General features: G+C 35.4%; 1 protein-coding gene across 3 annotated transcripts in view; it reads left to right on the top strand.

The window, feature by feature from the left end:
* Nucleotides 1–22,342, top strand: part of BAZ1A (bromodomain adjacent to zinc finger domain 1A) — a 94,326-nt gene that overhangs the window by 41,471 nt on the left and 30,513 nt on the right. For all 3 annotated transcript variants that reach the window (XM_027111050.1, XM_027111051.1, XM_027111048.1), the window contains 11 exons: nucleotides 3,875–3,962; nucleotides 7,939–8,073; nucleotides 8,881–8,977; nucleotides 9,773–9,939; nucleotides 11,868–11,963; nucleotides 12,661–12,799; nucleotides 14,118–14,264; nucleotides 18,487–18,582; nucleotides 18,698–18,922; nucleotides 20,533–20,698; nucleotides 20,931–21,044. In XM_027111050.1, coding sequence (XP_026966851.1) covers nucleotides 3,875–3,962; nucleotides 7,939–8,073; nucleotides 8,881–8,977; nucleotides 9,773–9,939; nucleotides 11,868–11,963; nucleotides 12,661–12,799; nucleotides 14,118–14,264; nucleotides 18,487–18,582; nucleotides 18,698–18,922; nucleotides 20,533–20,698; nucleotides 20,931–21,044 — 1,470 coding nt within the window. The remainder of the gene's footprint in view (nucleotides 1–3,874; nucleotides 3,963–7,938; nucleotides 8,074–8,880; nucleotides 8,978–9,772; nucleotides 9,940–11,867; nucleotides 11,964–12,660; nucleotides 12,800–14,117; nucleotides 14,265–18,486; nucleotides 18,583–18,697; nucleotides 18,923–20,532; nucleotides 20,699–20,930; nucleotides 21,045–22,342) is intronic.

Below are 22,342 nucleotides of genomic sequence, written 5' to 3'. Positions count from 1 at the left end.
TCATGTTCTTGGATTGGAAGAATCAACATTGTGAAAATGACTATACTACCCAAAGCAATCTACAGATTCAATGTAATCCCTATCAAGCTACCAATGGCATTTTTCACAGAACTAGAACAAAAATTTTCACTATTTGTTTGGAAACACAAAAGACCCTGAATAGCCAAAGCAATCTTGAGAAAGAAAAACGGAGCTGGAGGAGTCAGGCTCCCTGACTTCAGACTATACTACAAAGCTACAGTAATCAAGACAGTATGGTACTGGCACAAAAACAGAAGTATAGATCAATGGAACAGGATAGAATACCCAGAGATAAACCCATGCACATATGGTCACCTTATCTTTGATAAAGGAGTCAAGGATATACAATGGAGAAAAGACAGCGTCTCTAATAAGTGGTGCTGGGAAAACTGACCAGCTACATGTAAAAGAATGAAATTAGAGCACTCCCTAACACCATACACAAACGTAAACTCAAAATGGATTAAATACCTAAATGCAAGGCCAGACACTAACAAACCCTTGGAGTAAAACATAGGCAGAACACTCTATGACATAAATCACAGCAAGACCCTTTTTGACCCACCTCCTAGAAAAATGGAATTAAAAACAAAAATAAACAAATGGGACCTAATGAAACCTAAAAGCTTTTGCACAGCAAAGGAAATCATAAACAAGATGAAAAGACAACCCTCAGAATGGGAGAAAATATTTTCAAGTGAAGCAACTGACCAAGGATTAATCTCCAAAATTTACAAGCAGCTCATGCAGCTCAATGTCAAAAAAACAAAACAACCCAATCCAAAACTGGGCAGAAGACCTAAATAGACATTTCTCCAAAGAAGATATACAGATTGCCAACAAACACATGAAAGAATGCTCAACATCATTAATCGTTAGAGAAATGCGAGTCAAAAGTACAATGCGATATCATCTCACACCGGTCAGAAGACCATCATCAAAAAATCTACAAATAATAAATGCTGGAGAGGGTATGGAGAAAAGGGAACCCTCTTGCACTGTTGGTGGGAATGTAAATTGATACAGCCACGATGGAGAACAGTATGGAGGTTCCTTAAAAAACTAAAAATAGAACTACTATACGACCCAGCAATCCCACTACTGGGCATATACCCTGAGAAAACCATAATTCAAAAAGAGTCATGTACCACAATGTTCATTGCAGCCCTATTTACAATAGCCAGGACATGGAAGCAACCTAAGTGTCCGTCGACGGATGAATGGATAAAGAAGATGTGGCACATACATACTATGGAATATTACTCAGCCATAAAAAGAAATGAAATTCAGTTATTTGTAGTGAGGTGGATGGACCTAGAGTCTGTCATACAGAGCGAAGTTAAGTCAGAAAGAGAAAAACAAACACCATATGCTAACACATATATATGGAATCCAAAAGAAAAAAAAATGGTCATGAAGAACCTAGGGGCAAGACAGGAATAAAGACGCAGACCTACTAGAGAATGGACTTGAGGACACGGTGAGGGGGAAGGGTAAGCTGGGACAAAGTTAGAGATGGGTAGTGTATGTATGGACATATATACACTACCAAATGTGAACTAGATAGGTAGTGGGAAGCAGTCTCATAGCACAGGGAGATCAGCTCGGTGCTTTGTGACCAGCTAGAAGGGTGGGGTAGGGAGGGTGGGAGGGAGGGAGACACGAGAGGGAGGAGATACGGGGCTATATGTTTATAACTGATTCACTTTGTTATAAAGCAGAAACTAACACACCATTGTAAAGCAATTATACTCCAATAAAAACTTAAAAAAATAAAAAAGAGGTAGAGGGGAACCTTCAGAGACAGGTCAACCCATCATAATATGCAGAGCTTATTTGGATCTTGATTCAAATATACTAACTGTACAAATGAAGCAAAACAACTAAATCTGAACACTGAAAGGACATTTGATGATATTAAGGAATTATTGTTACTAATTTATAACATTTTACAAAATGCTTTGGTGGTTATGTTTTTTAAAGAGCCATTGTCTTTTAAAGATACATGCTGAAAAACTTACAGATGAAATAATATGATGTCTGGAATATGCTTCACACAATATGGAAAAGAGGAAGTATTTGAGTTATTGATGCAAAAAATAAAAGATAATACTGTTCCTATAATAAAGAGATGTTAATATTCCTGTAAGGAAGACTTGATATGATAGAGTAGCTCTGACAAGTAGAACTTTCTGCAATGATAGAAAGGTTATATGTGTGCTGTCCAGTATGGTGGAACTGTGGCTAGTAATAGTGAGGAACGGAAGTTTTAATTTTAATTTCATTTATTTAAAAAAAGAACAAAAAAACAAAACAGGGACTTTCCCTGGTGGTCCAGCAGTTAAAACTTCACCTTCCAATGCAGGGTGTACGGGTTCAATCCCTGGTCCAGGAGCTAAGATCCCACAAGCCTCTTGGCCAGAAAACCAAAAATATAAAACAGAAGCAATATAGTAACAAATTCAGTAAAGACTTTAAAAACAGTCCACATCGAAAAAGTCTTAAAAAATAAGTATATGGCTAATACGTGCCAGGTAGGACAATACATTTCTTGAGGACTAGTATATTTAGTCAATAGTCAAAACATAATTACCTTCTCAGCTACTGTATGGTGCTGGGATCCTTTTTCAGATCCTTTTATTCGTATAGTCCTTCCTGTAGTTTAGGAAAAGAATATATATTTGGGGGAGGGCTACTACTTAAAAACTCCTATATTGTTTGTTTACTCATAGAAGCTTTTAACTTGGTTTTTTTTGAAAGGAATACTTTAAATTCAGTTCAAACATTTCCTTTCTTTCCAGAACCTTTCCAGAAATACTTGTGTGTTATTTTTTTGTTCTGCTCTGTGTGTGGTGGTGGTGCTGTTTTTTAATTTGGGAGCAAGGGAAAATGAAAAATAGTGTATTTTTAGAATCATAATAAATCTAGCTCTCTTTAATTTTAATCCCATGAATTTGTTGGCTGCCATATGATGTTTAAATACAGAATATTTTAGAATTTGATAAAAACCCATGTTCAGTTCTATTCACAATATCCTTTTGAATGTTGATTTACATAGTATTATGTGATAATATCTGGTAGTCTATGAATTTTAATTATGTTAAGAATTTTAATGGTGATACTTGTAGGAATGATCATCTAATTTTATAAAATTTGGTTTACTCTGTGGTATATTTTCCTTGAGGTTTATTTGATTTCTAAGTGGTTCCTAAGCAACAAATGCATATGCTGGGGGTTTTTTGTTGTTTTTTTTTAAAGATCAAAGTGCTATGGCAGGGGGTAGGGGACGGAAAGGGTTTTTTTGTTGGTTTTTTTTTAAAATTAATTAATTAATTAATTTATTTATTTTTGGCTGTGTTGGGTCTTTGTTTCTGCGCGAGGGCTTTCTCTAGTTTCAGTGGGCAGGGGCCACTCTTGATCGCGGTGCGCGGGCCTCTCACTGTCGCGGCCTCTCTTCTTGCGGAGCACAGGCTGCGGACACACAGGCTCAGTAGTTGTGGCTCATGGGCCCAGTTGCTCCGCGGCATGTGGGATCTTCCCAGACCAGGGCTCGAACCCGTGTCCCCTGAATTGGCAGGCAGATTCTCAACCACTGCGCCACCAGGGAAGCCCCGTATGCTGTTTTTGTAATGGACTTTTATGGTAGATCCACTCAAGCTGATTTTATAACATTCTACATAAATACTTCTATTTGAAGTTTCTCGTAACTTCTATATAACTACTATTGGAAAATGAAATTTTCTTCTTTTCCTAAGCTTGAAATTGAGGTTATGCATTCAAAAGAGATGATGGAGTTCAGATTGAATTCTTTGATACTAACACTTTCTTCTTTCTCCTCCTTTTCCCCTTGTAGCCGCAGAAAACACCTATTTTCTCGTGATAAACTAAAGCTTTTTCTGAAGCAACACTGTGAACCACAAGATGGAATCATTAAAATTAAGGTAATCGGAACAGTGATATTATTTGTTGGAAAGAAGGGGAAAAAAGAGAAAAATGAGCGATGTTATAAAGTTGTAACATTGTAGAAATGTTACTCCAAATTTGGTTGAAAATAGCTCTCTTTTTATCTGGAGCCAGTTTTAGTAATTTTCATTGGATTAAATACTGTTTTTTGCAATTGCTAGAATTGCTAAGTGGGTCAGGTACTTCCACTTTTTTCCTTGTGTAAAAACGGTCAACCAGGGCTTCCCTGGTGGCACAGTGGTTCAGAGTCTGCCTTCCGATGCAGGGGACACGGGTTCGTGCCCTGGTCTGGGAAGATCCCACATGCCGCGGAGCGGCTGGGCCCGTGAGCCATGGCCGCTGAGCCTGCGCATCCAGAGCCTGTGCTCCGCAACAGGAGAGGCCACAACAGTGAGAGGCCCGTGTACCGCAAAAAAAAAAAAAAAAAAGATCAACCAAGACAGATGAGAATAGAGGGAAAACTTGGAGAAAGAAAAGTTATGGGGAGAAATCCCTGGTGGTCCCGTGGTTAGGACTCCACCTTTCCACTGCATGGAGCGTGGGTTCAATTCCCGGTTGGGGAACTAAAATCCCGCAAGCCACGTGGCTAAAAAAAAAAAAAGTTATGCGTGTAGGGCAGCTAGTGCTTTCTAATAGTGTAGTACTGGCTCACAAAAACAGATTCAAAGAACAGTGCTAAAATAGATCCTACTAGATAGGAAAACAATATATATATAATAAAAAGAATCTCAGAGACCAATACTAAGCAGATAGATTATATTTTATTCATAACCATTCAGAGGGAAAAAATCAAGTTTAGAAACCTCACATTGTATACTAAGTAAAAAGTTAAATGGTGAAACTAAAACTGCTTTTTTTTAATGAGAAATATTTAACTCATACTGGGAGAGAGACACTAAGTAGAAAAGCAAAAGAATGGGTTAGAGAGATGTATGCATGTGTCAAAAATCAGCTACTGTATGCTTAAGATTTGTGCATTTCATCATATGTAAATGTTACATCAAAAGAAAAGATATGATTAAAAGAATAGATGAATTTACTCTATGTGAAAAGTAGCATTTCAAATCTAGAGACCAAGATAGATTATTTAATAAATAGAACTGGGACCCTTGGTTAACTATTTGAAAAAATAAAGTTGGGTCTAACTCCAAAAAAAAAACAGGACATGAGATAACTCTTAATGTCATTTATGCTGAAGCACTTAGAAGGAGCAGTAGAAAAGAAGTACCAAAGATGAGATTGATTTGACAATATAAACTTATGTAGGTTTAAAAATGTCATGAATATATTTCAAGGGCAAGTGCTGGAGGAAAAATACTTTCAGTGAATACAGTGAAGAGCTCAAATCAATTATAAAACATAAGCACCCCATTAGAAAAATAGACAGACATGATCAAACTTCACAGTGGATGAAGTATTAAAACTTGAAAACACATAAGATAGAATCATCTGAAATAAATAATTTTTAAAATATTTGTCTTTGATAAGAGAACATAATTTAAGCATTCTGTCTATATAGTATTGAACAGGTAGCCATGTAGAATGATGCTTGCAAAAAGTTGATTTAGATACTTGTGATAAGTGGCTAGAACAGTGCCTGACACTTGATAGGCAGTCAGTGAATATGTGAGTAGTTGCATATGTGTATCATAAATAGCCAGCCTAACTTTCTAAGATCTCTTACACATCAGTGAACAAAAACAACCTAATTAGGGAAAAAATGTTGAAGGACATCAGCAGTTATTCACCAAGGAAAACAAAGTCAGTAAACATGAAAAGAAATTCAACTTTACTTAATAAATATTGAAAGTTAAGGTGACAGTAAGCATTTTTCTCTTAGAGTGTAATGAAAGATGGTTAGTGGATATTCTAGTATACTTGCACACACGCACACACCCCCTCAAAACAACAAAGTTTGGGGACTTCCCTGGTGGTCCAGTGGTAAAGAATCCATCTTCCAATGCAGGGGACGCGGGTGCTATCCCTGGTCGGGGAACTAAGATCCCACATGCCGTGGGGCAACTTAAGCCCGTGTGCCACAACTACTGAGCTTGTGTGCTCTGGAGTCCGCGAACCACAACTAGAGAGCCTGTGCACCACAATGAAAGATTCTGCATGCCACAACTAAGACCCGACGCAGCCAAATAAATAAGTAAATAACAACAACAAAGTTTGATAACCTGTGTGTGAGTGTAGACTGCTGTTACGAGTACCTGCAAGAACACAAAGATGTGGTATTTTTGTTTATTGTGTGTGTTGTGTGTGTGAATGAGGACACCTTGGCAATTAATATATTAAAACCTATTTTGACCTTTTTTGGGTATGTATTTGAGAAGAAACCACCCATTCATACTTAAAGGGCAGTTCTCTACATTCACAGGTTATTTAAGTGGGATAGTAGACAGCCATCTTAATGGAATTTATTTTAACGTAAAATCTTAATGGACTCTAGATTTACTCTGATGGCCAGAACTGATTGACTTTTAGGTGTTAACAGCTATGTTCTACCAAAAGTAAAAATATTATATAGAAAATTGAATTCCAAGTAGAAGCATTCCTATTTTGTTAATAACTTAAAATTTTGTATCATCACATTTTCTGTATTTCTGTAAATGGCATTTTTTTTTTTGGAGAGAAAGAAAGAGTGATGATCTCGGCCGTTAGACCAGAAGTAATCTTCAGAATTGCTTAATCAAAAATAAGAAGTTTAGGGACTTCCCTGGTTGTTCAGTGGTTAAGAATCCATCTTCCACTCCCCTGGTGGTGCAGTGGTTAAGAATCCGCCTGCCAATTCAGGGAACGTGGGTTTGAGCCCTCGTCCGGGAAGATCCTACATGCCACAGAGCAACTAAGCCTGTGCACCACAACTACTGAAGCCCACGCGCCTAGAGCCCGTGCTCTGCAGCAAGAGAGGCAACCGCAATGAGAAGCCCACGCACCGCAATGAAGAGTAGCCCCCACTTGCCACAACTAGAGAAAGCCCACGTGCAGCAACGAAGACCCAATGCAGCAATAAATAAATAAATAAATTTATTTATTTTAAAAAAGAATCCGCCTTCCAATGCAGGGGACACAGGTTCGATCCCTGGTTGGGGAACTAAGATCCCACATGCCACGGGGCAACTAAGCCTACGCACTCTAGAGCCCACACGCCACAACTAGGGAGCCCGCGCTCTCGAGCCTGTGCACCGCAACTAAAGATCCTGCATGCCACACCGAAGATCCCGCGTGCCACACCTAAGACCTGATGCAGCCAATTAAATAAATAAATATATTTAAAAAAGAAGAAGTTTAGAGTTGGACGTGGATGAAAGGTGAACAAGTTCCAAATATGAAGTAGAAGGAGAGAAACTCTTGATTTTAGCAAATTATCCTAGAACCACACCACTCATGGTAAAGATGAGGTTGACTTCTCCAAACATAAATTTTGAGTTGAAACTTTATAGGAATTGATCAATATTTCTGCTTTTATCCAGACCAACTTTAAAATTTGATACATAAAGTATCTAAGTTATCACTCCAAACTGGGGGGAAAATCTATTCAGCAGTTATAAATGGCTAAAAATATATTGGTTTAATACAGTGGATTTTTTAATATTAAATATATGGATTTTTTATTTACATAGGAAATCTCATACAAAATTAGTCAAAAGCAAACAAAAAAGATTATTGTATAAATGTAATTTTGAGATAGTTTTAGAATTCAGGAAACTTGAAGCATTGAGTACTTTATGGTGAAGCAATCCTTTGAATTGTTTTATTTATGGTAAATCTGATTAATTATATAGTTTTTTAAAGGATCAAGAAATAAAATATATGTTACTGCATAATACACATAAAATTCTAATGGTTTTGACCTGGTCTTTAACAGTAATCATATGATATGTTAGAGCTTATCTATATATGGTTTACTAATGTGTTATTATTGTACCCTGTGTCTTTTTTTTAATGAAGGCATCATCTCTTTCAACGTATAAAATAGCAGAACAAGATTTTTCTTATTTTTTCCCTGATGATCCACCCACATTTATCTTCAGTCTGGCTAACAGAAGAAGAGGGAGACCTCCCAAACGAGTGTCTGTTAGTCAGGTAAGTAGAGAATAGATAAAAACTACATTGTAGTTCTTAATAAAACTAACCACAATTAAGAGTAGGATTTGACTCCCTTCCCCTCTGTAGCCTGTAAGAAGGAACACATTCCTTCACACACAGAAAAGGTGTGTACTGTATGTTAATAACTGCTTAGCAATGCGGCTTGTAGAAGTTTCAAGGGTGAATTAGACATGATTCTCATGCCACAGGGATTTTATACTGAAGTGGAAGCAAGCCTATAAGCAATCACTAAAATGTAAAGCAGAATGAAATACAGGGAATAAATTATGGACTTGAAATGTAAAGATCATTTAGAAGATACGAGATAATGATATCACAATTAAGCAGGCTAGAGACCTTAATTTCCCAAGAAATAAAGTAAAAATAAACTTTTGACATGTTTAATATTGGCTACAGAAATGTCTCTGACATGTCTTTTCTCTGTCTCTTTCTTATTTGACGTCTACGCCATCTAGTTTATAAAGTACCCTGGAAGATTTTTGTTTGTTTGTTTTTCTAATGCATATTTTTAAGGCTCCTCTTATATATTACTCGTTGTTTTTCCTGGGAGGTTTTTGTAGTAATTTGTAGAACTATAGGATTAACTCATATTCTATATGTTACTATGATTAGAGTTAATAAGTGTTCAGTTATACTTTAAATAAAACCTTAGTATAAAGTATAATTGAATTTTTTGTTTTTTATTTTTACTGTAAGAACAAAACAGACCATAAGTTTACAACTTTAGTGGTTCTACAACTTTAGTTTTCTGGGTTTTTGTTTTTGGTTTGTTTTTTTTTTTAGGAGGACAGCATTGCTAATAAACAGACTGTTGCAGGTTATAGGAACAGAGCTACTAAAGAAAGAGACAAACTTTTGAAACAAGAAATGAAGTCACTGGGTGAGTTTTAATGTAAAGGATATACCAAAGATCTTGGCAAACAAAACAGGCTTAATAAATGTTAGTTCTCCAATTCCTTCACCTTCATTTGTTGTCTGCCTTCTTAACACCTTTTTTCTCTCCAAAAACTGTTAGTTACAGGAAAGAATATTTCTCTGTGCCCAGGCAGGGGGTGTTTCTAAAATGGCATATTTCTGTTTTTGTTTTTCTTAAGCATAGTTTTTCCCTCAGATTATAATTAATTTCTTTACTAAATGGGACCTCTGTTTATCTCTTAAAACAGTATTTCAGGGCATAACATATCCCCTGTTGAACTGACCTAATGCTAGATTAAGCACAAGTTGGCAGTTTCTAGGGCTTTCAAACTGTTTTGGGCCATTTTTGTTTGATTCCTACAGCCTTATAAAACACTGCTTCCCAAATGTGACTGTACACAGGAATCACTTACAAATCTTACTAAAATGAAGATTCTAAATTAGTAGACCTGGGTGGGAGAACAGATTCTGCATTTGCAACAAGGTGATCCCTTGCTGCTGGTCTTAGGACCACACTTTGAATAGCAGGGCTTTCAAAGGCAGGTATATGTGTTTGTCCCACCGCAGTAGTTTGTCTTAAACACAGCCAACTTGCTCTTCCCATTTTAATCACTTGCTGACTCCCTCCAGGAATTTACAACCCCTGGCAGTCTCTTTTGACCTCATTTAACCTTAAGATATTTCAGGGATTCTTTTGTTACATTAAAAAAATGTGTTATTTTCTGTCTGTGTACCTTTCTAAGTTTGACCTTCTCCACAGCTTTTGAAAAGGCTAAACTAAAAAGAGAAAAAGCAGATGCCCTAGAGGCAAAGAAAAAAGAAAAGGAAGATAAAGAGAAAAAGAAGGAAGAATTGAAGAAAATTGTTGAAGAAGAGAGACTGAAGAAGAAAGAAGAAAAAGAGAGGCTTAAAATAGAAAGAGAAAAGGTATACTCAAGTATATTAGTTACGCCCTCCACAGATAGTTAATAGTATTTTATATATTTAAATTCATGGTTAATTTTTCAAATGCTTTTATCACTTTCATTTACATTTATAGTTGTGCACAGAGCACTGATAAACAGTACTGGTTTATCTCCCTTTTGCTTTGGAAGATTTAATGAATGATTTAAGGTTCAACATATATGCATGCCTTTATACCTCAAAGCCTCTTCTAAAGTACAATTCTAAAGTTGATTTTCTTCATTATTTGGACTTCCATATTTAGGGAAGACAATATATGTAAAACTTTCAAAAGTAAAATACATCGTTAGAAAAGTACAGTAAAATGCATGATTAATAAGAATTAGTGCAGTGCTCCTATTCTCCTTAAAGAATAAGGTATCTGTGATAATAGGTATTTCAGCAAATCTTTGATTATAATCTTCAGCGGTAGATATTCCTTAGAGAATTCTATAGCTAGTTTCTTCTAAAGTCAGTCATTGTCATTGGTTTTCTGGGATATTCACAAGTAGCCTAGGTGTTACACATTGTGCTCATTTAAATTGCATGTGTTTCTTGAATTATTATAGCCCCTTGGGTGGGAGTAGGGAGTGTCTGATACATGTTTACTCCAGAAAAATGTAGAAAACAAGGGAAAAAAACCACTTGTAATGTAAATGGTAACATTTAGAGATAGCATTAATACTTTGATTAATTTATTTCTAGTCTTTATTCTGGGCCTTGAAGAATAAGATCCAGTATTTATAATTTTGTATATATATTTTTTGTTTAACATTATAAACATTCCATCATGGTATTAAATAAACTAAATAAGTGAGGTGGAATTTTTAGTGACTGCATATAATCGTTAATCAAATAGATATAGGTAAACGTTTAAAAATTTTTGCTCATAAATAATGATACTTTGTTCAAATTTATGAACAAAAGTCTTTCCTCTTTTTGGATTGTGTCTCTGGATAAATTTGTAGAACTGAAATAATAGGTCAAGGGTAAGAACATTTTTAAAACTTTCTATACATGGTGGACATAAGTATTTGTTTGCCAGAGGTACTTATGTATATTCACTTAGCAACAGTGAATGAAGATACCTATCTCATTACATCCTGCAAGAATTATTTGCGGGGAAGGGGAGCTTATTTCAGCAGACCGCTCGAAGCACAGTTAATAAGTTCTGTAACTATCTAGTTGTTTCATGTTAAATTTGATAAGTGTATATCTGTTCATTTTCAGTGTTACTAAATTTCAAAGAAAGAATATTAACGTATATTAAACATATATATTATTACATACATTAACATATATTTATTGGAAATAATTATAATAGAATATTTTGTTTACATTTTGCTTTATTAGAGACTTTTTAGGGTCAGTATTTATCTTGCAGTTTCAAATACCAGAACAAGAAGTAAGGGTTTCAAAAGACCGAGTGAGCGAAAAGTTCACCAATTGTATACTGTCTCCTCTGTGTGTCTCTAGGCAGTTAGTCAGGTTTAAATGAATCTTGAAAACAAATGTATTACAAATATAAGGGGAGGTTTTATTTTAGATACTCTAATAACTTCTTATCTCTTTAGTTAAGATCTAATTGATTTAAAGTAGAGGGAGAGCTGCTATAGACAGGGTTGGATTGAATTAATATTTATCCAGGAGCTGCTATGTGTTGAACATTTTTCGTCTTTGTAGCAGTTCTGTCAGGCAGGCATTGTTTTCATCAGTGGTTTTAACACTTTAATGTGCATTAGAATCACCAGAAGTGCTTATTAAAACATCAGTTGCTGGGTCCCAAACCCAGAGTTCATGGTTCAATAGGTCTAGGTAGGGCTCATGTAATTGTATTTCTTACTAGTTCTGAGGTGATGCTGATGCTGCCTTATAAATTTCTTATAAGAATTTTTATTAACCTTTTGTTTTAGGAAAGAGAGAAATTGCGTGAAGAAAAGAAAAAGTATATGGAATACTTAAAACAGTGGAGTAAACCTAGAGAAGATATGGAATGTGATGATCTTAAGGTATGAGCATGTTCTGTGATGTTTCACACACCTGTGTAACAGAGGAAATAGCCAGTTAAGCAAATGCTTATATTTAGAGTTCCAAAGTAACATTGTTAGTATTTTATAACAAGATTTGATAATGATTCTTATTCTGTGGAAATAGTAGGTCATCTGTGCTATCCTTGGTAGTCCAGTAACCACCGGGGCCAGGCGTACATTTAGTTTGATTGCTAGACAAAGATTCTGCTCATCTCCAGAAATAACCAAAGTATCCAAACCAAACTCGTTCATCTCGGTTTATAAGGAACCATTTCTAAGTCAATAGATGATGGATTAATTCTGTTTCATATCCTAAGGAAAATACTGCATTGAAGATCATATTGACATGGCTAATGCCTTGACCTCAGAATCGAGGTTAGGAGTCCTTCTTAACTAGGAAAGGTAGTCAGAAGTATAGTTCAGCCTAAAGATATGTTCTTAGTTTGATGAAGGAAAAAGTCCCTAGAGACTGTGATTTAGTAAAGTTGGAATAAAGCCACAGCATCTATAATTTTTAAAGTTCCAAAGGGGATTATGATAAACATCCAGTGTTGAGAACCACATGAAATAATTCTTTACATGAAATTATTCTTTTAGGTAAAGAGTATATCATACCTATCTTTTACAATTTCCTGTATTTGGTTCAAATAGTTATATAAATTGTTTAATCTTGCAGGAACTTCCAGAACCAACTCCAGTGAAAACTAGACTACCTCCTGAAATCTTTGGTGATGCTCTGATGGTTTTGGAGTTCCTTAATGCATTTGGGGAGCTTTTTGATCTTCAAGATGAGTTTCCTGAGGGAGTTACCCTAGGCAAGTGCTATTGCTGTGTTGTAGTTCACGCTAAAATTAGTGGCTTAAAGGAACAAGTTATTCTCTCTCAAAGTTCTGTGGAGTCATTGGACCCAGCTCTCCAGTCCTTTCTTGGGGTCCTTCTGACTGTGATTACAGTCAGACAGTGGCTGGGACTGAAGTCATCTGAAGGCTCATCTGGCTAGATGTTCAAGATGGCTTCCTCACACACATGCCTGATGCCTCAGTGCTCCTCCACATGGCGTCCCACTCCATCAGAGTAGCCTGCACTTCTTATGTGGCAGCTGAGTGCTCCAAGAGTCTGGAAGCAGAAACTGCCAGTTTTCTTAAAGGCCAGGCCTGGAACTAGCAAGCCTTACTTCTGCCATATTCCATTAGTTAGGCCTACTGGGATTCAAGGAGGCAAAGGAATAGACTCTACTTCTTGAGGGTGGCATGGTATGTAAGTGCAGGGAGGGGAGAAATTGACAGCCGTATTTGGAGACAAGTTATTGCCTAACTTTAATTTATGATTCTATTTTGCCTCTGCACTTACATACTATTACTTTTTATTTACATCATTTATAAGAGCTAAATTAGTATGAGAAGGGCTTTGGATCCCATTTTAGATTTTTAGCTGACCAATAGCAAAATAATTTTCTTAAGATCCAAATAAAGATTCTCAAAGACAGAATTATAATGCCACTCTTACTTTAATAAGAGTAAATTCTTCAGGAGGGCTTTCACATTCCCTCAGTTTTTCTTTATGAGCTAGGTGAAGCATGAATCATTGTGCCTTACAGATCAAGAAGGTCTAAACAACGCTGGTTTAGGTAAGAAGTTTAGGTTAGATGAATTAGATGAGAAACATTTATGACTTGAACACAATTTTAGGATTACACCTAATGCTGATGATTACCTCTTATGTGCACTATTTGGTAAATAGTAATGTCCCACATAGCTCTTCAGAACAGTGGGACAACAATAACAAATCTTTGGCATTGTTATTCAAGTAGGAGTAAAATTACAATTTTTAATATATGCCTTAATTTGCATCTCAAATTTAAATTAGATGAAATACTGTATCGATCTACTGAGACTAATTTGGCTTTCTTTGAATGCAGTGATTTTGGCTTATGATTTTATTGTATTTTATTGTAATCATTATAAATTATTTTTGATTTTGGCTTGAATAATACTTGGCTCTACTTTGATAAATGGGCAGTTAAGAAAATAGTTACACAGGCTATTGTTGATTAAAATGTTTATTATTCCAATGGAGTTGTTTTTTCAGTACATGACCAGAACTTTAAATTCATTTTAAACATTTTATTCGCAGAAGTGTTAGAGGAAGCTCTTGTAGGAAATGACAGTGAAGGCCCACTATGTGAATTGCTTTTTTTCTTCCTGACTGCCATCTTCCAGGCGATAGCTGAAGAAGAAGAGGAAGTAGCCAAAGAGCAAATAACTGATGCTGACACCAAAGGTCAGAATCCAGTGTTATTGCTTGCTGATAGTAGCTTTGTAGTGAAACTAATTTTTGATTAGTTAATTTTTAACTTACTTGGCTTTTACAGTTATAAAATTACTTGATTTTTGAGTCATATACTAGCAACACATCATCAGTTGTCTTAGAACACCTTTGTTTTAATGTATCCTGTTTCTGATGTCCTTAAAAATGCTGCAGCCCCCACCCCACCAATCTATCTTGCTTTTTACTCCTTTAGATTTCTCCTGCTATTTAGGAGCATTACAGATTTCATTGACTAGTATCTGTAATTCCAAGAAATTCTACTAAATAGCACTAATTTTTTTTCCCCATCTAAGGAATTACTTCAATTGTTATTAATGCTTCAAATTGAAAATATTACCACTGATTTCATTTCCTATCTGACAATTTTTAGACCAGAGTTAAATAAAATTTAGTTTTTAAATTTCACTAATTGGTTTGAACTAGAAATTTTGCTCTTTAAATTCTCTACAGTTAAGTATCTGGAGTCAGCGTGTGGTACATATTAATGTAAGAATAATTCTTGGGGAAACTCTTTTTTATTTTTAATACAGAGTAGAGTATGTTCACTGTTTTATTTAGGATTTACCTCAATCAGGGGAATTGTTAAGCATTTATATTAAAAGGTTGATTTGACTTCCTGAATAATGCTCTCTGTGAATTTTGCCACATATGAGATGGGACTATTAAACAATACTTTAGGGTATTCCATAAAAATTTACAATAAGAGATAACTATTTAGAGACATCTTGATAGCAGAATCTTGGTAGAAAAAAAATGGGACATTCCTCCATTCAGATAGCATGGTTGCCCATAGATAATTTGAGCTAATTTCCTTTATGCCTGGTCGATGAAGCAATAGGATAATTATGAGTATGTAGCCAACGTCAGCTGCCTTTTGATTTTACAGGCTGAGTTCAAGCAACATATATTCTCTAGCTTGAGTGCTAATCACCATAGGTCCCTTATCAAGGCCATTTTAGCAATGTGGTCCTCATTGTCATCTCAGATGATTTAGTCAATTAAATGAAACTCTACTAAAGGGAAGACAGAAGGGTAAATCCATTTATAAAACATCTAAAGATTTTCTAATGACAAGTATGAGCACTAAAGATGGATTATCTATGAGAGACAATGTAACGTATATTCATTCTTTTAGCCTTTAGGTTTTCTTAATGACCAATAACATCACAGTGTTATTGACCAAATTCAGACCTTAATACAAGACATAAAGCTTTTTTTAATTCAGGATTTGAAGCAGGTGAATTTTGTAGTTTTGGAAATCCTGATGACAAACAGTGGAGTCAAAAGGAAATTGTATTGGAAAATCAGCTAATGTAAAGGAAACACATATGTAACTGTTGACGTTTGTATTGCCATTATATTTTCTATTCATGATTTGTTTGATCTGCAATTTTTATAGCTCTATTCCTATGCAGAACTGTCTATAAAGTCTACCTCTGAATAAGTATTGACCATTAAATAAAGGTTTTAATGCTCCTTTTGAAACTATTTAAATGTTAGGGAGGGAGAAAAAAATACTCCAGGAATTTCACCTCCCACTTGCATATTATTATTGGCCACATTTTAAATGGTTATTTCAGTTTCATTAAGGGCCCTAGGCTGTTCCCCCCGGGTATTTTTCATATGTTCTCCCATCTCAGTAACAAAAAAGCTCTTCCATAGTCTTCCTGAAAGCAACTGAATAATCAAATGGGATTGAATATTCTTTTACTTCCTCTTTAGCTGGTCTTATTATGTAAGGTGTTTCTTGCTATTTTTAGAAATCGGGAAATTGGGCAGAAGGTAAAAGCATGTATTTATCTTAGTGATGAAAAAACTGAGGTTCGGTGTGGTTATTTACTGAAGATCACAAAGATAGTAAGTGACCACAAAGCTAGTAAGACACTGTATATATATGCATTGTTTCATTTAATCCTCATACCACCCTTTTGAGGAAGATGTAATTATTTTCTGCCTTTTACATATAAAGAAACTTAGTCTTAAGGAGTTTAATTAACTTGCCCAAAGACATTTGGCTAATAAGAAAGTAAGTGACAGGATAAAAACTCAGGCACTCTGGCCTAGAGCCTCATAATGACTGTTATATTACCTTATTATATGGCAAAGAAGTAATTATCTGTCTTCAAGAACATCTAATTTCTTTGGTCTCCCTGTTTTTATATCAAATCTTGGAAATTTTGACCAGCAATTTTTTAACTCTTCTATTAAAAATATCAATTCCTCTTGTTAGTCTTACATCATGAACTTAAATGCCTTTCAAAGTACAGGAAAAAGAGCATTCTCCTTATATAGAATAGTTTTGTGTATTTGCTGAGACGTTATTGTTTAGTGTTGAAATTGTGTGTACCTAATTCTAGATTATGATGGTGATAAATATATCTGTTTCACATAGTCAAGCCATATACAGTTCAGCTATATTCTTTTGGTATGATGTACCTGAGTGACTGTCTCGGCAAATCCTAGAATGATATTTACAGTTTCTTGAGAGTGCAATTTGGTAGATAACTGAGTTAAAGAATACATATTTTAACATGTTAAACACAACTAAAAGTAAGCTGTCATTTTGTTGGTTGTCCATTTCCTAAGGCCTCTGTCCTAGGAAAATTATAACTTACTATAGATAAAATAGGTTGAATTGCTGCAAAGGAAGAGAACCAGTACACTTATACAGCTCTGTAACTAGGACTGTTGTTAATTTTAGACTGTCTGTATTAATTTTAAATTTGTTTGGCTTTATATGTAAAATGAAAATTGAAAAAGTTTTAGGTCTGGTATTTCCCTAGTGAGGAAGAATATAATGTCTGTCATTTTGACTAGATTCATGGCCTGGTAGGAAAAACTTATGCACATATATATAGCATTTAGTCAGATAACTTCTCCTGTGTGGCAGTGTTTATGCTTTAAATGCCATGAAATTGTCAATGACTGTAATCAAACATAATCCCAGAGCTGCCTTTTTCCTTTAGTAAAGGACAGCACTTCTGTTCTCTAAGGTTCATTTTTTTAGCTTGTGAACTTTGGGGAGGGAATCATATAGTAGAAAGTTAAGGAACCACAGAACCAGGTTAGCCCAGTGATTTTCCAACTCTAATCCATGGAGCTCTACAAATTGTACAGGGATTCCTCTGTGCTACTGCAACAGAGTTGGAAAAATGAATGGGCAGGATTGTCATCTCTATTCCCTACTTTAACAAGGGCATCTTTTATCTCTTTTATATTGTACTTCCAAGAAATACTTGAAGAATTTGCAAACTGCTGATCTAGACTTACCCCTGTAAGAAAAATGAAGCCAAATAAGTGACTGGTCTAAAGCCTACATAACTAGGAACTAGGGATTGGCAGAGTTAAGACTAGAATACACATTATCTGACTCTTAGTCTGAAGCTGTGTCTGCTGTACTTGGGTATAACAGAAGGGCTTTTTATCAGCTTAAAGTTTTTTCATAGGTGACATTTTAATTTTATTATGTATGTAAGGAATAATTATATATTCTAATGGTTTAAACACATTTGTGCCAGTAGATTTGCTCTTTAGTCCTATTTGTAGGCTAAGCACTGTTTTCAAAGCTAAAGGAATTTACTTAGAAAATACAGGGATATCTTCCTATTGTTTCATGGATCGGTGATTTTTCAAAATAAAAACAAGCAATTTAAATGAAGAGGATAAATCTCTGGTTAAGTGACAGCAGTACTGTCTTTAAGTTCTTTTAGCTCTTTTTCTGTGCTGTTTTTGTGATGATTACAACTTATACTTTGTTATGATTCAATCTTAAAATATTTATAAAAGATTTGGGTATCTTCAAATAGATTCTGATTTTCAAAGTAGACTTTTCTAAAGTTATGTTGAGCAAGGAGATTTGTTTTTCATTCTAAAGTGTATTTTACCTTTTTTTTTTTTTTTTTGGAATGTGTATGGGCACCTTGTTGGTAACTTAGAAATTGTCTTCTCTCTGTTAAGTAAGGGAAAAATTAGTGTGTAGTGCATGTCTTAGGATTTATAGTTTTAGTTGGATACTAGGCAGAATGTAAAGGATGCTTGTTGTACCTAGCGTTGGTTCTTTTGAGGTTCCTGAATGTTAAGCTGTTTGCTGTTTCTTTCATCATTTTAAAAGGGCATTATTCCCAAACATTCAAGCTTTGATTTGCACTAGAATAAAGTATTTATTTCCTTAAAGATTTAACGGAGGCTTTGGATGAAGATGCAGACCCCACAAAATCTGCACTGTCTGCAGTTGCATCTTTGGCAGCTGCATGGCCGCAGTTGCACCAGGGTATGTGTAGGTTTTATTTTTTGTTTGCTTTTTTATATTTATAAAGGTATATTTTACATTGCTGAGAACTTATTGTTTATATTCTAAATGACTATATCATTTTTAACAACTATAGGCTGCAGTTTGAAAAGCTTGGATCTTGATAGCTGCACACTTTCTGAAATCCTCAGACTACACATCTTAGCTTCAGGTGCTGATGTAACATCAGCAAATGCGAAGTACAGGTATCAGAAACGAGGAGGATTTGATGCTACAGATGATGCCTGTATGGAGCTTCGTTTGAGCAACCCCAGTCTAGTGAAGAAACTGTCAAGCACTTCAGTGTATGATTTGACACCAGGTAAACTTTGCAAGTTAGAATTTGTATAACCTGCCTGCTTCCTACCCTCTTATCCTCTTACGCCCAGAAAACTTGGTAGCTGATGAGAAAATTTTAGGTGATATTCAGTTTTAAAAGAGAAGGAGAGGGATTTCCCTGGTGACGCAGTGGTTAAGAATCCACCTGCTAATGCAGGGGACACGGGTTTGAGCCCTGATCCGGGAAGATCCCACATGCTGCGGAGCAACTAAGCCCGTGTGCCACAACTGCTGTCACAACTACTGAAGCCTGCACACTTAGAGCCCGTGCTCCACAACAAGAGAAGCCACCCCAATGAGAAGCCCACGCACTGCAATGAAGAGTAGCTTCCGCTCGCCGCAACTAGAGAAAGCCCGCGCACAGCAACAAAGACCCAACACAGCCAAAAATAAATAGATAAATTAATTTTTTTAAAAAAAGAGAGAAAGCAGTCTTTAAAAAAAATTGTTGGAATACAATGATGTAAATTAACTACTGTTGCTTTTTCTATTTGGATTTTCTGTTACTTTAAAAATTTATGGGGGGCTTCCCTGGTGGCGCAGTGGTTGAGAGTCCACCTGATGACGCAGGGGACGCGGGTTTGTGCCCCGGTCCAGGAAGATCCCACATGCCGCGGAGCGGCTGGGCCCGTGAGCCATGGCCGCTGAGCCTGCGCGTCCGGAGCCTGTGCTCCGCAACTGGAGAGGCCACAACAGTGAGAGGCCTGTGTACCGTAAAAAAAAAAAAAAATTTATGGGGACTTCCCTGGCAGTCCAGTGGTTAGGGCTCCGCGCTTCCACTGTGGGGGGCGTGGGTTCAATCCCTGGTTGGGGACTAGGATCCCACGTGCTGCGTGGTGAGGCCAAAAAAAAAAACAAATTGTGGTTAGTTTACTATATCTACTAAGTTTAGAAGGATAAGTGAGAAGTAGCTAGCTTTCACTTTTACTTATAGTATATCAGAAATTTAAGCTGCAGCTGCAAAATTCTAATATTCACTTGAGTGTTTGTGCCTCAGTTTTACATATGAGGCACAATATGTAAAAATAAGATGAAGTTATTTTTCCCTTCCTTTTCTAAATAAAAAATTATAATGTACGAATATATAGAATTGAATTTAATATGCTTAATTAAGAAAACATATAATAAGAATACCTAATTTCTAAGATTCATATAGTTAAAAAAATTTTTTTATTGAGATATTGATCTAACATTCATATAATTTTTATAATTTATAGTAGTGTTTTGTGCAGTCTTTTCAGAGTAGCAATTTGCGTATTGCCTTTTTTTTAATTCATGTGGTTATAACTTAGTTTTGATTTGAACTTCATACATGAGCCTGAAAATTAAAACTTGAAAATTAATTCTTTGCAATTGGAAAATTTTTCATGTCTGTTTAATTAGTATATAAAGTAGTCATTAGTATTTGAAATGCCTTGTCTATCACATAACTGTTAATTGGATTCAAAGTTGCTTTTTTTCCATACATGCCACTGGCATGTTTGATCCTAAGAAACTTTTCCCTGGTCTTTATTAAACATTTTCACATTGAGCCACAAATTAAAATTTTTCTTGTCATTGATAATCCAGAAGTTATTTACCAATTTTTGACAGGAGAAAAAATGAAGATACTTCATGCTCTCTGTGGGAAACTACTGACCCTAGTTTCTACTAGGGATTTCATTGAAGATTATGTTGACATATTACGACAGGCAAAGCAGGAGTTTCGGGAGTTGAAAGCAGAACAACATCGAAAAGAGAGGGAAGAAGCAGCTGCTAGGTAAGAAATAATTATAGTCAGTTGTGCTAATGAAAGTTGTTTATTTCTTTGCATCTGAAACCATGTTGGGCTGCAGTGTGGCACTGGCTCACACTGAGAGGTTATGAATAGATTAACTACTTTATGGTTTTGTGATAACATTTGGAGCGTTTTCTATAATTTTATGATTAAAGGCAAGATACTAAAAGTTAAAAGTATCAGATAGACTATAATATTTTATTTTAACTTTCAGAATTCGTAAAAGGAAAGAAGAAAAACTTAAGGAGCAAGAACAAAAAATGAAGGAGAAACAAGAAAAACTAAAGGAAGATGAGCAAAGAAACTCAGTTGCAGATACATCTATTGGGTATGGTTTGAATTACACTGCTTATCTGGATCACATAAAGAATAAAAATCAGCACCTTAAACTCTAAAATGCTTTCAAAATTTTTAGAAAACATAATAGTGTCAGCAAGCCTATGAAACTTACATACAGACAGTCCTCAGATATACATGTGTTATGTTTAAAAAGAAAAAAAAAGCACTTCCAGGGAATCTAGAACTCATTTTCTCATAGAATTAATGTTATAAATTATAATTTCCCAGAAAACTTTCAATAGGCTATTGTTAACCAGTTTCTAGCATTACTAGTAGGATCTCTCCTCTCCACCATCATCATCACAGTTGTACACTGTGTTTACAGAGCTCCTTCAAGCCTTTTGAGGAATAGAGATGAGATTGGAGCTTTTGGTAGGTGTAGGGAGAGGATGTCAGCATCTTAAATAATTTAGTGACTGCCTAAGTATTTCATTTAATTTCAGCATATTAGGGATGAAGTTTGGCTGTGAAGACAAGTTGGAATTTTTCCCATACTGTAGATGGCAAATCATATTCAAATTTAGCAGAAATAATAATTTTTAAATAAAATCTGCCAAGGAAGTTCTAAAAATCTCAGTATTCCAAATTTAGTGTATTGACTTTTGATTATACTTTCATGTAAAAATACCTATTACGTCTTAAGATCATGGGTCACAAACTTGCATCAGTTGTATTTTATATGGCCATCAGTAATACTTTAAGGAATTTATTTGGATACCTTAAGAAAGTTAATAGATATGACACCTAAAGTACAAGCAACCAAAGAAAAAATAGATAGACTTCACCAAATTTGAAAACTTTTGTGCTTCAAAGAACACTATCAAGAAAGTAAAAATAGCAGCCCAGAAAATGGGAGAAAAATTTTGCAAATCATATATCTGACGTCCAGAATATATAAAGAACTCATACAACTCGACAGTAAAAAGACAGCCCAATTTAAAAAATGGGCAAAGGATTTTAATGGACATTTCTCCAAAGAAGATATACACGAAGCTCATAAAAAGATGCTCAACATCATTAGTCATTAGGGAAACGTATATCAAAACCACAATGAGATACTACTTCACGCTTACTAGGATGGCTGTAATTCAACTGAGGGACAGTAACATATGTTGGTGAGAATATGAAAGAATTAGAACTCTCATACATTGCTCACAGGGATGTGTAAAATGGTGTGGCTGCTTTGGACCAAGTTTGGCAGTTCATCAAACTGTTTAAACCATATGTTACCATGTGACCAGCAGTTCCACTCCTAGGTATATACCCAAGAGAATTAAGAACATACAT

Source organism: Aethalodelphis obliquidens, unplaced genomic scaffold, assembly GCF_003676395.1.
Source record: "Aethalodelphis obliquidens isolate GAN/ISIS:26980383/991018 unplaced genomic scaffold, ASM367639v1 scaffold10, whole genome shotgun sequence".
Lineage (NCBI taxonomy): Eukaryota > Metazoa > Chordata > Mammalia > Artiodactyla > Delphinidae > Aethalodelphis > Aethalodelphis obliquidens.
The sequence above is the reverse complement of the archived record's forward strand: the minus strand, read 5'-3'. Positions and strand labels throughout refer to the sequence as shown.